General features: G+C 48.6%; 3 protein-coding genes across 4 annotated transcripts; 2 read left to right on the top strand and 1 right to left on the bottom strand.

The window, feature by feature from the left end:
- Positions 1-413: 413 nt before the first annotated feature.
- Positions 414-4,524, top strand: LOC123187518 (UPF0235 protein At5g63440). 2 transcript variants are annotated; one of them, XM_044599390.1, is made up of 7 exons: positions 414-776; positions 2,228-2,328; positions 3,196-3,349; positions 3,428-3,524; positions 3,689-3,777; positions 3,928-3,996; positions 4,179-4,524. In XM_044599390.1, the coding sequence occupies exons 2-7, from the start codon at positions 2,231-2,233 to the stop codon at positions 4,236-4,238; spliced, it is 567 nt and encodes a 188-aa protein (XP_044455325.1). In that variant the 5' UTR covers positions 414-776; positions 2,228-2,230; the 3' UTR covers positions 4,239-4,524. The 2 variants fall into 2 exon arrangements, with proteins under 2 accessions (XP_044455325.1, XP_044455324.1); XM_044599389.1 differs by having other exon boundaries at positions 416-776; positions 2,214-2,328.
- Positions 4,525-4,954: 430 nt separating this feature from the next.
- On the top strand, positions 4,955-7,802 carry LOC123187520 (DNA-directed RNA polymerases II, IV and V subunit 8B). Its single transcript, XM_044599392.1, has 5 exons — positions 4,955-5,083; positions 5,416-5,493; positions 5,932-6,089; positions 6,262-6,365; positions 7,420-7,802. Exons 2-5 carry the CDS (start codon positions 5,421-5,423, stop codon positions 7,529-7,531), a joined length of 447 nt encoding a protein of 148 aa, XP_044455327.1. The 5' UTR covers positions 4,955-5,083; positions 5,416-5,420; the 3' UTR covers positions 7,532-7,802.
- Positions 7,803-8,138: 336 nt separating this feature from the next.
- On the bottom strand, positions 8,139-12,894 carry LOC542964 (UDP-glucuronic acid decarboxylase 4). The gene is made up of 5 exons (XM_044599391.1): positions 12,051-12,894; positions 11,803-11,882; positions 11,486-11,569; positions 9,891-9,965; positions 8,139-8,710 (listed from the first exon to the last, which is right to left on the bottom strand). The coding sequence occupies exons 1-5, from the start codon at positions 12,820-12,822 to the stop codon at positions 8,396-8,398; spliced, it is 1,326 nt and encodes a 441-aa protein (XP_044455326.1). The 5' UTR covers positions 12,823-12,894; the 3' UTR covers positions 8,139-8,395.
- Between the last annotated feature and the right edge of the window lie 1,328 nt (positions 12,895-14,222).

The raw sequence follows: 14,222 nt of genomic DNA on the forward strand, positions 1-14,222 counted from the left end.
TCAAGTCTTGGCACGCAACAACCCTGACATCAGCGAATCGGCATGTGGTTGGATGGTTAGTAGGACGGTGGTATCCCATCTCATCAGGGTTCAAGTTCTAAACTTGACATTGGTGCTCGCATTATTTCTGAATTTATTTTAGACTTTCGGCGATGTTCGTTCAGTGCGAGTAGAAGTTCCATTGACTGCGAGGCGCCTGACTTCATAAAATCTCAAGATGCTATGCCGGCTCAGTTTTTCGGAAGTGCTCGTAGGGTAAGGCGTGCATGTGCACGTTTATAGGGATGAGTGTATGCTCGTGTACGTGAGTGACTTTGATTATACATTATACAGTGTTAAAAAAAGAAAAGCAATCCTGATCTCAAATCTTCAGAATCCAAGCCTAGGCAGCCTTTTCCGGAAGCCAACCAAACAGCCCCAACTTTCCCCAGTCCGACCGAGCCAACAACGCGGCCCGCCGGCCCCCTCCTCTCCGTCTCGGCCTCCGCCCCGCCGCCTCTACGTCATCTCCCCCCTCGTCTCCTCGCCTAGGACGCAGATCCCCTACTCGATTGCCGCCGCCTGAGCAGCCGTGCCCGAGAGCCCGCCCACCCACCGCCCCACGCCCTGACGCCGCTCCGGTTCGCCGCCGACCGCAGCAGCGGAGAAAGCGAGAGGGAAGATGCCTAAGCGGACGACCCACACGTACTCGAGCGAGGACGCGCTGCCGGAGGGCCCCGAGTCCGACCTCTTCGTCTACTACTGCAAGCACTGCGCCTCCCACGTCCTCATCACTGGTCAGTCGGCTCCTTCTCCCTCACGCCCCCCTTTCTTGGTTCCTCTTCGTTGCAGCGTGGGCTTGTATCTGGAGGCTTTCGGTTAGTTTTAACAGATCTGAGAAGTCCCTCCGGATGTTCTAGGCTAATGTTGTTCTTTCTAGCTGAAGCACCGAGTGGGGATTCTTGTCAACGAAGTGGCAGTCTTTTTTTCTTTCTTATTAGATAACCCTGCAGGAGCCCTGCCTGTGTGTTAAGAAGAGTATAATCGAGGTTAATTAGGGCCTCTTTGATTCGCAGGATCTTCAAAACACAGGAATAGGAAAACAATATAGGATTTGAGTGGCATGCTCTCTTCAATCCTACATGATTTGGAAACTATACGAATTTGGATAAAATAGTGTTTGATGCCACATCAAGAACAAAGGAATTGTAAAAGGAGGTTTCAGTGGATGGAAATTTTCCTCCAAAACCGAGGGCAAAGCAATCCTTTGGAAGTTTTCATAAGGATTCCAATCTCACGAACCAAACCTATGTAGGAAAAATTCCTAAGGATCTAAATCCTGCAAAATTTCCTATGAAATTCCTCTGGATGAAAGAAGCCCTTAGGTAAACTGCACGAAAACTAGATGCAAAGGGTACTAACCCCCAGCAACGAATGCCAACAAAAAAATGTCCCCGCCGCGTGCCCTCCCCGCAAAAACACCGAGTGAGACAGATCCAGTGTGACCTGCTCTGGGGGATTGGGGAAGACCACAGCAGACTTCAAATCAAAGAAGCATGAAAGATGCAATGTCAAGCACCGCACAACCACCCCACTATCACCACTGCCGCCAAAACTGCTGTGGGAGGAGCGGGATCAGGTCTCCCCGACTTTACCGGTGGTGAAATTGCATCTCAAGGATCCGCATCGTTCATAATCAAGAACATGAGTAGCTAAAGGGATTCAGCTTGCTAGGAGGTTTTCTTCGTTTGTGTGTCAGCATTGTGAACTTGAATTTCACCCTTGTTCTTCTGAGCTTAATTAATACTAGTAATATGAGTTTTCTCTTAGCTGAGCTTGCCATAGATGGTTCCTTGGAATAGTAGAAAGCTGTACTGACCTATGTTTGTAATTTGTCACAGATCAAACCACAATAACTTGTTTGCATTGTCCAAAAAATCCGCCTATTAACTGGCCAATTAATCCCTCCTCGGAGGGTCACCGAGTAGCTGATTAACTGATTAATCGGACTTTTCGCCTTTTTGTCCTCACTTTGAATCTTGTCATTTTTTCTTGTTTATAATTGTGTTGTTTCATATGATTAGCAGTTAAATCTAGCTAGTGATAGCAATTTTAAATTGCTAAGTTGAAATTCCTTTCTGACATTGACTACTTTCAAGATTGTTGTATTCGATGTGCCCTGTTAATACTTAAGTATCTGCTATAAAATCAGTTCTGATGTGTTTGTTATAAAGATACCCTATTGCAGAAAATGCCAAAGAGGAAGACCGACCGAGCACATGTTCTAGATAAGGCAAAGCATCTTGCGAGGTTAAATGTGAAAGATGCAGGAAAAATCTTGTTGAAACGGTATACTAATCATACCTTGTAACTTTGTTATTGTTAGGTACTTGAGTCGAATCCCATGTTTTCTAATATCATTGCACAATTGATAGACAATATTACACCTTGGTAACGCGATGTTATGTATGCTCACTACCCTGGTGAAATTTGCCACTTTATCTATTATCACGTCGTATGTACCCATGATATGAGTGCTGCGATCTTAAGTGTGCACAATTGTTTTTGAGAAGAAAATCCAGTGGTAGCTGCATCAACTCAGGGTAAACTTACACTACTTTTTATTGCATAACAGTAGCCAACTTGCAAATGAATAATTTTAATGAGGACACATTTAAAGATTGAATCTTCTATAAAAAAAATTGCCCAGAGAAAAAAGATAAGAGGAGACATGAACACAACAGATCATAGTATTTTATCTCTCAAACACCAATTAACAACACCTGCAGTAGGACCATAGGATGTACTCCCTCTGTAAACTAATATACAACTTTTTAGATCACTACTCTAGTGGTCTAAAAAGTCTTATATTAGTTTACGAGGGAGTACTACCTTTTTGCTAATTAACTAACTCATCTCTTTTAATGGCACGCCCTGCAACACATCACATGCATGTACATATCAACTCTTGCGGGTCAGTAACTATGACCTGCAATCAGTATAGAGCTAGTGCTACTGTTAGAATCAATTTTCCCTGTATCAGATTTATAGATATATTCTGTACTTTGAAATATTTGAATCCTTCTACACCATCCACAGTTTTCATGTGAATACTCATTTGTAGTAACCACCCAAGGGTCATTTGTCTTGAGTGATTCCATTGTTGCAGTGGACTACATTTTTGCTGATTATATAATGTAAGTATCTCTGACGCAGTGGAGAAGGAAAGCTCGAAAAGCAGTTTCGCATGACCTGTGTGGGATGCGACCTTTTTGTTTGCTACCGATCGGAGGAAGATTTGGAGCTTGCTCCTTATATATATGTTGTTGATGGAGCACTGAGTTCGGTGGCGGCTGAGACAAATCCACATGTAAGCGTGATGGAACTTCCTTTGATCTGTCCAATCTGTTTTATTATTTTGTAAGCTAACAGACCATGGAAACTGTAGGATGCGCCTGTACCCCCTTGCATAACACAGTTGCAAGGTGGACTTGTCCAAGTTGCCATTGAAGTAGAAGACCGAGCACAACGTTCAGCAATAACAAGTACGTTATGTTAATCTTGTAGTAAATTTGTTGTTTAAACGAATGCAACTAAGCACCGCTGCTCTCCTCTATAACATAATAAACCGGACAGTACTAAGAGGAATCAGTATCATTTCAGTTACCAAGAGAAAAGAAGACGTGACAATTGTATTTATTCTTATCAGGAGTGAACGCTGACGATGTTCGAGTAGCAGTAGCTGCCCCTGCTGCTCGGGGGGAGGCCAACAACGAGTTGCTAGAATTTATGGGAAAGGTCACTTTCTTCAATCTTAATTCTTGGCAGTATTTGAGACATTTCAATGTTGTAGTGTTTGTTTACCTTGGTACCTGTATGGGTATAGATTTTATAAGGTGATCAAACTTCTCACCTGAACATATTTGGTCTGACAATTTATGTAATCAGGTGCTTGGCTTAAGATTGAGTCAGATGACCCTTCAAAGGGGATGGAATAATAAATCAAAGCTTCTGATTGTAAGTTCCCATTTCTCATGTCTCATTTTAGGAACATATTAATGTGCCAACTTTCTGTTAGCAGTCAGTTGACTCAACATTTCACATATTAATAAGGAGTAGTTCATTATATATTTTCCAGCAATCTTCTGGTTCCATCTATTGATTGTTCTCTTGTACAAAAACACCTTGGCTTTATTTAGGTTGAGGATTTGTCTGCGCGGCAAGTTTATGAGAAGCTCCTAGAAGCTGTCCAGCCGTAGAATACCGACTTCAATTGCAGCAGCCTGTACTCTTATCCGGAAGGAAAATGACCCAAGGCCACCTGTATTAGATCTGCTGAAGAGAAGGCTCGGGCCATAGAACCAGGTGTCAGAAGATCAGAAGGTGCTAAGAAAGTCGAAAGGCTGCTCAATAGAACTATAGCTCTGACCTCAGAGCAAGCAGCCAATGTGTGCTGAATTTGCTCATTGTTTCTGTTGTGATCTTGTAACCATTACTGAGATGGAGATATACATTGAAGCAAAAGCAAAATTGTGTGAGTTGTGATGCATGTTGTTACCCATGTTTCGCATGAAACATCCAACATACACATTTGATTTTACTTTTGATTTCTCAGGTTTAATGTTTGACATGAACGATTTTGTATTTTGTGTTGTGCGTTTATTGTTCAAGATTTCACAGGAATATCACCTGTTAAGTACTACATTGGGACCTACAATAATCGTACGTATAATGCCTGGAATGTTGAGACTAATCGTGATTTGGTTTGACAGAGTTCTGTGACCTGAGCACACATTTGGAAAAGGAAAGGGAAGAACGAAAAACAACTTTTTTTTATTCGTTCAACAATAATATTATTTTCACACCAAAGACGACATTTTTTTAAGAAAGACAGGGCGACGTGCAGCGGCCCGGGCCCAGGCCCTAGCCCACGAACGGCCCGTCCATGGCAGAAACCCTACCCACCAGTCTCGCTCCACTACACCCCAAAGGCCGAAGCTCTGCCCAAACCCTCTGTTTTTCCTCTCCTGCCACTCCCCACATCGCCTCCGCTCCCCGCAGCGCAACCCAGGCGATCCGCGCCGGCTCCTCCCCGGCGCTTCAGGTCGACCCCCCCCCCCCCCCCCCTCCCTCTCTCCCTCCTTCTACCGGCCCGGCTCGCCTGGCCTCGCCTCTCCTCGCCGCCGTCGGGCCCGACCGATCCGTGGGCGGGCGTGGGTGCTTATTCTCGGCTTCTTGGGGGGCCAGGCTGCGCCGCTTCTTGATTTAGGATTCGGGGGCCGCTTTTTCTTTGTCTGTTTGGAGAGCGCGGGTTAGGATTCACTTGTGTGGATTATCTGAGAACCACAATCGGCAGGATGCTAGGGTTGCTGTGCTCTCTCTTAGTCTTATCAAGTTTATTATTGCATAACTGAAGTTCGTGCTCTCCTTGGGCAGGAAAAATGGCCGAGCATCTCTTCGAGGACATCTTCCACGTGACCAGGATCGACCCCGATGGCAAGAAGTTCGACAGAGGTAATTCGCCCTGGCTGTTATGCATGGTGAATTTACAGTTACTATTCTACTGCGCGGTGCTTTGCTCCGCCGAATCATGCTGCTCATTATGCCTGTCCGTCTCTTGGAGTTGCTGCTAGCAGTTACTACCTAGCAACATAATTTATCATGGTTCAAAAAAAGCGCTTGGCGTTAATTGTGCGCTTCGCCACCGCCTTGCGCTTTTCTGACCAAAAGCACATGCTTGTGCGCAATTATGTGCAGATTAAGTGCAAGTAAGCGCTAGGCCTTTTGAGATTTAAACCTTGGAATTTATTTATGCCTACCCAGTTCGCAGTGCTCTACAATGTTTGGAATCCTGGACTGTTAACACTTAACATCATAGCGACACTTTGTGCAACCTCGTAGCTGCAGATGATTACTGAACCGAAACATTTACCTTTCCACATCGGTGTGCAGTTAATCGCATTGAGGCTAGAAGTGAGCAGTTGGAGATGTACATGCAATTAGATATCGCAACCGATGTCTACCCAATGCATATGGGTGACAAGTTCACCATGGTTTTAGCTCCTACACTGAATCTGGACGGGACCCCAGACACTGGCTACTATACACAGGTAACATGACCTGATTCTTCTTAGAAGTTTGATCATGAAATAATTTGGCAGCTGAATGATGTGATAGTTGCCTAAAATGTTGTTATTGTCTTACATGGACTTGTCTTCGTGGAGGACGCATGTTTAGGGGCTGATACCCAGGAAGCTCATGTTATTTCTTTCCTTCTTTCAGGCTGGTAGGAAAACACTTGCTGACAAGTATGACTATGTCATGCATGGAAAGCTTTACAAGATTTCAGAGGACAATTCCAGCAAGGATAAAGGACCTACTAAAGTGTATGACTTCTCTGAACTCTAGATTAGTGATTTTGTGTGGGTTTTTAATCTTGCAGGATTTGATTTATGCGATATGTTTGAGTAATATATGATTTAATGTGGGATTGATTTCTTACCTTCATATAGCTGATGAAGAATTTGCCCTATAACCATGTTGCTGAAGCTCATGAGTTTGAGAGTACATAATGATTCTCTTATTTGCCCTTCAGCTCCTTAATCCTAGCTTCTTAATATGTTCAAAAAAAATCCTAGCTTCTTAATGCATGTCCATACAATCCTGTGTGGGTGGGGGAGGGGTGTTGAGATTGCTTGATGCGCGTATTACTGAGTAACCTGGTGAATATACTCCAATATAAGGGGTGGTGTTTGAGATTGCTTCCTTTGAGTGTTAGTGAGTAACCTGATGTATACATGGTCAAAGATAATGGGTGGGTGGGGTGGGGCAGTTCAAATTCCTTGATGTAATTGTAACCTAGTGTATATACATGGTCCAAGATAAGGGGTTGGTTTTGGGATTGCTTAATTTGATTGTTACTGAGTAGCCTGATGCTATATACACGGTCCAAGATGAAGCTCGGCTGTTTTCCCTTGAAATGTTAGTACAAATGAAATAATGCCATGGGCATTGGGCTGTTCTCATGTGGAAATCTTTGGTGCAACTCATAGTCTCATACAAAGAGCAAAGTTCCATCTGTTGAAGGGCTGATTGAAGGATTTGGTTTTACATATTTGATATTCCTCGCTTATAGTTTGTACTTACTAGAAATATTGTTAAATATCTGCAAAAGGAGCTCATTTTTCTTATGAAATGGATATAGGTGTGTTGACGGTCTTTTCTCGTTTTTGAGCCAAATATAAGCATGCTTGGCTAGTTGTATTATGTGAATCACACATTCACACCATGCAGTAGAAGTGCAACTCAGAATGCCTATTTTTATATCTCAAACCGAACCTACACCTTTTACACCTGTATATCTCAAACTCAACCAAGTGATTTGACCAATTCACTCGTGCAACTATTCTAATGATTTTACCCACCTTTTCCTCTCTCCAGGGAGATCTATGCATCTTTTGGCGGCCTCCTGATGTTGCTCAAAGGCGATCCTTCAAGTGCTGCTAACCTCGAGCTGGATCAAAGGCTGTTCCTCCTCATCCGAAAGGTGTAAGCGTGTAATCTACCGGATAACCAGTGCTTGTAGTTCACTCAGGGCTATACCAAGCCTGTGATTGTTTGGATGCTAATCGTCCTGCACCCTTATGTACTCTTTTGGCGGTAATATGACTCTAGATTGGTACCATTCTCTGTAGCACCAGTCGCTTATTCCTGTTCCCCTGGAGCGCATTATGCGTGTTACTAACTTATCTTGTCGATGTTCCGGGTAAATTACGATGCTGCGTGAATGTTATCTTTGGTAATAATTATTATCACTGTGTGAATGTGATGCTGGTGGTCCGGTTCTACTGCATCTTTGTTTGTCTGAACTTCGCGCACCCATATCTTGAACCAAACCTCCAGCAGGTGAACACGCATGGTGGATAGCTGCTGCACATGTTTGGATTGGTTTCAAAATTCACGTGCCATTTCCTTCCTGGCCTTCACGTACACGAGCAGAAGCATTTACTGGCAAATGCTATTATCTTTGCTCGTCTGAACTTTGCACAACCAAATCTTAAACAGGGTGGTGATGCACTTAACCATGAACCAGTAAGTGGGTCTCTGATTATATGAAACATTGGCCCTCCTTTGTAGCAGTAGGTAGTATAGAGATCAACTTGGAAAATTCCCAACATGATGTAAAATTAGAAGAATGCGAGCAAACGAAGCTAACTACTTCACCCATGATACATGACGCTAAGAAACTACACAGTGGATATGATGGTGTATATTCCCCGGTTTCATTCATTCATTTCCGGTATCCCTGCTGTTACTTTCACATGTTTCTTCCTCCCCCCTCAACAAATCCATCCTACATAACAAGATGATGAAATGGCAGCGCCCCGCGGCGCGGCGGTGCGTCGACGGGCGATCACTACTCGGCGCCGTCGGGTTGCTGCTGCTGCTTCTGGTCGCCGAAGATGCGGGCGCGGAAGTCCTGGACCATGAGCGGGAGGCCGTTCCGGAGCGCCACCTTGGGCTCCCACCCGAGCAGCTCCTTGGCCTTGGTGATGTCGGGCTTGCGCTTGTGCGGGTCGTCGGCGGTGTTTGCCCGGAACTCGATGCGCGCGTTGGGGTCGATGGTGTCCTGCACCACCTTGGCCAGCTCCAGCATGGTGAACTCCCCCGGGTTCCCCAGGTTGAAGGGCCCCACGTGCTCCCCCTCCATCAGCTTCATCAGACCCTCCACCTGCACCATCACACATGCATTAGACACTGTAACAAAACACTTCCTTGGTAAAACCAGAATATATTCACCCATGGATGCCATGACACTGAGCTCTGAGGTACCAATCTGGCAAGGACGACGGCATGGACGTGACATGACACGGCACTCTTGGTCGATGGAACAGTGGTGACTCGTCGTGGTTCAACGACAAAGGGGCTCGATCATGCTGTTCCCGGGAGGCAAAAAGGGTGATGGAGATGTTGCCGTGTCCATGGGCAGCAACAGTGCACCAACCAGTTTGGAAACACCTGCACCTGCGTGCGTGCGTGGTCCAGATCGATGCGTACGGTGCGCCATCTGCCTCGGCCGTCCGTTAACGACCCTTCGTTCGTGCAGTTTCATCTAAATTACACATTGCTTCCCGTCGAAGTCGAAGCAGCAACGTACGGTACGGGAGAGAGAGGCCACACTAGCGGTAGCACAGGGCACAGCGATGCAAGAGGTCCACGGCCTCGGCCGGGACAATTACCGGCGAGGCCCAGCTGATGATCTCGGTCCGTGTCAGTAGGGTACGTGGTCCAAGGCCAAATCCGAAAATGCTAGCAACTCGGCGACTCTGTACTTGAGTAGGCAAGGCAGGCACCAGCGCCAAATGGAAAATGGTTGGGACTTGGGCCACCCCGACCTAACCGACGTAGCAGCGCCACAGCCGCGTGCCGTTGGGAGCACGGACGACTGTAACAGCACCCACGTACGCATTCGCATCTCTGGACTGGAGACGCCAACACGTGTAGCTAGGTGTAGCATTGGCATGGCAGCATCAGAACATCTACATCCTGACGCTTCAAACCGGCCTCAAACGTCCATCCGATCACGACAATTTAACCCAGACGGGCCGGCGTCTCAAACATGCCTCGAACGCCCAGCAAAATGGAGAGGAAAAAGGTTGCATTGCAAAGCAAACTGTGCTACCATGATCGAGCACATGCGAATCAACCGCAACTGAATTAGCTTAGCCTCAGCTGCACGGTCGATGAACCAACCGATCGATTAATGAAAGCCGTGCTGCTGTTGGGGCTTGTATAATGGAAGGGAAAAGCATGCGGCGGAGCCACCAGCAAGGGAACGTGCGTGCGTGTGCACATGTGAATCTTGACTTGTGGCCGGCGATGTGTGCTCGTTGGTGAGAGGGAGAGCTTACCAGATCGGAGACGTACTGGAAGCTCCTCGTCTGCTTGCCGTCGCCGTACACCGTCAGGGGCTCCTTCCTCAGCGCCTGCACCAATCAATCATAAATCAACCCAGTGTCACCATATATTAGCAGTTGTTTACATCACACACGTACACCCCGTGCATATACATACAGTACACCGATGCTACCTACATCAACCAAAAATCAATCGACACAATGTCACCATTAGCAGTTGTTAACATCAAGGACAAAATCGTGCCATGCCTATGCGCTTTCACTGGCTAAGCATCGCTGGTTTCTTCATCTAGCCGTGTGGGTGCGGGTGCGCGACTGATCTTCGTGCTAATGTTATCATCTCTTCCACCACACACACACACATGTAACTTTGGCGTGTAAAGAATCGTGTCAAATTCATAATAAAGCAGGTTTTAACTAGGGGGGTGGTTCGTGTCAGCTGCTTGGGATTAAGAAAATGAGACTTGGAATTAAGAAAATGAGCTTTGGAACGTGGCGTCCACTTGTCAAAGTTTCTCCATCTAGCTTAATTTAATTCTGCGCTGCTTTTGCCACGCACAATAGCACGTGGTTTGGACCCTGGGACGAATCAACAAACCAAACACTTGGTCCGCTCATTGCGTGTGTGTCCCCCCATCAGCAAAGCCTAGCTAGCCAGAGGATAAACGAAACAAGAAATGATGAATCATGTAGGTAGAAATTTCCTAAACAAAAATCTCTACGAGTCTAGGCAAAGGGGGAGGGTTTATGTCTTCCCCGATAACCGGCACTCCTGACCAAAAGTTTGTATGCGCTACATTATGAAACAGAGGAGTATCACTGAAGACTATTTTTTGGAGTATGCGTGGTGGTGTGTTGCTCGGTACAGTGCCATCCCGCGTGTCCATCTGGCCTCGCGTGCCCGTAGTGACTTATTATTTCCATAGGCTCCATAAGCGGATGGAAATAAGCTCTTAACATGCTACACCCGCAAACCCCTGACACATGGAACACGACCTCACAAAGATACCACTAAGGCCCCAACGGAAAGCGGGAGGCTTTTAATGCCTTCGACGATAAACGTTATCATCGATGGCGACTATTTTTGGAGCATCCGTGGTGGTGTGTTGCTAGGTGCAATGCCGCCTCGATCGCGTGACGCAACTGGCCTCGCGCGACTGCAATGACTCTATTATTTCTTAACTAATGCACTGCCTTTTGAAAAAAGAGTATTTTTGAGGTAGTATGTCACAAATGAACAGCTAGAAGAAACTAAAGCTATATGATGAACAACTAGAAAACACAAGTAGAGTAATATAGAATGGTACTACTGACTCGGTAGACTTGCATGCATGTGGGGCTGCGGGTTCACCGGCGCGCTAGATGGGAATGGAAGTTTACAAATTACAAGATCGAGGTAGCATACCACTAATCAATTCCTATCGTAGATCTAGATCGAAAAAAATGATAGTATTAGACTAGTGCTAGTGGGAGAAGCCTAGCTACGACTAAGTCAAGTAAAGCGGGAAAAAAGGGAAGTTACGTGGAAGCGTGCATGCTTGTGCATGGGTAATTAGTTACAGCAGTCGCAGTAGGTTACTCTTTCTCACCTGAGCGACGAAGTTGCTGACGACCCGGCCATCGTCGATGCACATGCGCGGCCCGTAGGTGTTGAAGATCCGAGCGATCCTCACCTGCCAGCACTCACAAATATTAGTTACAGTCAGTTAACCTTGCTAAATTACCCTAATTATCTTTGTTTAATCTCTACATTTGCATGATGATCCGATGCTAGTAATAGCTGCCATGATTATCATTTTTTGCCTACTAATAAAGGAAAGAAAAGGTGCAGAGGATGCTTTCGTTTCCAGCAAAGTCGAGGTTGCTGAGTGAGTGGTGAATGATTAAAGCAGGGCCGGGCACGAACCTCGAGGTTGGCGCCGCGGTGGTAGTCCATGGTCAGCGTCTCCGCCGTCCTCTTGCCCTCGTCGTAGCAACTCCGCACGCCTGCACAAATACTTCTGTTCAGAAAGAGGAGAGGACGACGGCAGCATTTCTGTCTTTTTCCCATGCATCCCGTGTGCTCCCACAGATAGACGAGGACGGCGGTGATGGCGGCGGCGGCTCTAGATAGGATAGGATAGGATAGGAGAGAAAATAGATGTGGTGACGTACCGATGGGGTTGACGTTGCCCCAGTAGGTCTCGACCTGGGGGTGCTGGAGGGGGTCGCCGTAGACCTCGCTGGTGCTGGTGAGGAGGAAGCGCGCGCCGACGCGCTTGGCGAGGCCGAGCATGTTGAGCGTGCCCACCACGTTGGTCTTGATGGTCTTGACGGGGTTGAACTTGTAGTGCACGGGGGAGGCCGGGCAGGCGAGGTGGTAGATCTGGTCCACCTCCAGCAGGATCGGCTCGACGACGTCGTGCCGGATCATCTCGAAGTTGGGGTTCCCGGCGTGGTGCGCCACGTTCTCCTTGCGCCCCGTGAAGAAGTTGTCGACCACGATCACGCTGTCCCCGCGCGCCAGCAGCCGGTCCACCAGGTGGCTGCCCACGAACCCGGCCCCGCCGGTCACCACCACCCGCAGGCCCTTGCGCTTCAGCCCCAGCGGCACGCGGCCGTGGCGCCCGCCGGTGCCGGACTCCTCGAACGCCATCCGTCCCCCGCCGCCCGACTGGTACTGCCGCGACGCCAGCCCCACCGCCGCCAGGTGCGCCACGCTGGTGGACGGGGTGGTGGTGGTGGTGGAGGGGGAGAGGAGGAGGAAGAGGAGGGTGGCGAGGGCCATGCCGACCAGGGAGAAGACGAGACGCTGCTCGCCCAGCACGTACCGGAGCGGCTGCGGCAGCTGCTGCCTGGTCCGCGGCTTGCTCTCGGCCGCGCCGTGCGCGCCGTAGGCAGCCGCCGCCGCCTGCTGGCCGCGGTAGGTGAGCTCGGAGGACGCCATTGGCCTCGGCCGATGGGAACGCGTGATCTCTCGGCTCCTGAGCTGTGTGCGCGCGGGGAGGGGGGGGGGGGGGTGTGCGGGGGAGAAGAGGGAGAGGAGTGGCGCGTATTTGAGGAGGAGGTTGAGGTTAGGTGGGCTGGCCGCGGGCGGCGCGTGGGCCGTGCGATCGGATCGCGGGCTCGGCCGGAGCCGCCCACGTGGCTCCGCGATCGGCGCCGTCTCGCGGGAGTCAGGCGAGTGTACAGACCACCCCTCGATGTGGCCGGATTTACCCGGCCCTGCCACCGTTCGTGTTTGACTGAGAGCATGTGTGCATTCACCGACCGAGTCCTGCTAATTTTCTTTATCTCACGATGAAAGGATCGGCAGCAAGTGTGCACATTCTCAACGGCTTAGTCACGTGCTGGCTGCAGGCTTCGAGGCAATGAGACTCGAGTGGCGAGAAAACAAAGGAGAAAGTGCTGGTTGCCGGGTAAACGCACACACGGAAAGGACCATTTCGTTCGAAAACCGGCTGAGTACGACTGAACCTGGGTATATATGCTTGATAACGCGTCAATGGTATGGCCGTATGGGGGCGGTGTCAAGCGTTATCAAGCATATATACCCAGGTTCAGTGGTTCACTCGACCGGACCAGGTTCCCGTTTGAACCGGCAAATTGATGGCCGCGTCGTAGCCTCAGGATACGCTACGGTGCACGTGTCATGGTCCGTTGCAGGGCATAGCGTCGTGTGCGCTGCGTGGGAACGTGCTCTCTCGTACTACGTGTGGGTCTTTGTCGGCTGGCTATGGCTAGTAGGCAGTCTCGTTTGGATCGGCATGGCACCAAAAGTCTGAGCTTCCACCGGCTAGACCAGGCTAACGAACTCGTGCTGCGCTCGCGCGGGATGCACATTTGACCGGCCGTCCGTCGGTGCGTGCGCGGCCAGCGCGGCTGACGGGCGACGAAGTTGGTCCGTCGGATCCATCCGCACCGCACCGCACGCGCACGTCCCGACGTGGCCTTCCGGTGGGCCGATCGTGGATCCATCCTGGCGTTGGTGCGCGTTCGGCCTGGCCTGGCCTCTTCACCGCCCAAAATTGTACGTAGTTTTCTTTTTCTCTTCTCTGATGTTGTCTCTGCTTCACGCTACACTTCGTAAAGTCTCGATTTTTTTTTTTATGTTATGACAAATGAAGCGCAGCTGGATCTTGTTTCAGCGGGTGGCCGGAGTTTTGTGTCTGAAGATGCACGCAGCCGCAAGTAAAGTCACGATGAGTCTGGTGAACAGTTGGGGCGGCGAGAGTGACGCCCCAACAGGCCAACAGTTTTTTTTTCTGTTCTCAAAAAGGCCCCAACAGCAACAGAGTCGGTCGGTCAGCTGGCAAAAGATGGAATGGAAATATCGAAGGCGCAGCG

This window comes from Triticum aestivum, chromosome 2A, assembly GCF_018294505.1.
Source record: "Triticum aestivum cultivar Chinese Spring chromosome 2A, IWGSC CS RefSeq v2.1, whole genome shotgun sequence".
In the NCBI taxonomy this organism is placed as follows: domain Eukaryota; kingdom Viridiplantae; phylum Streptophyta; class Magnoliopsida; order Poales; family Poaceae; genus Triticum; species Triticum aestivum.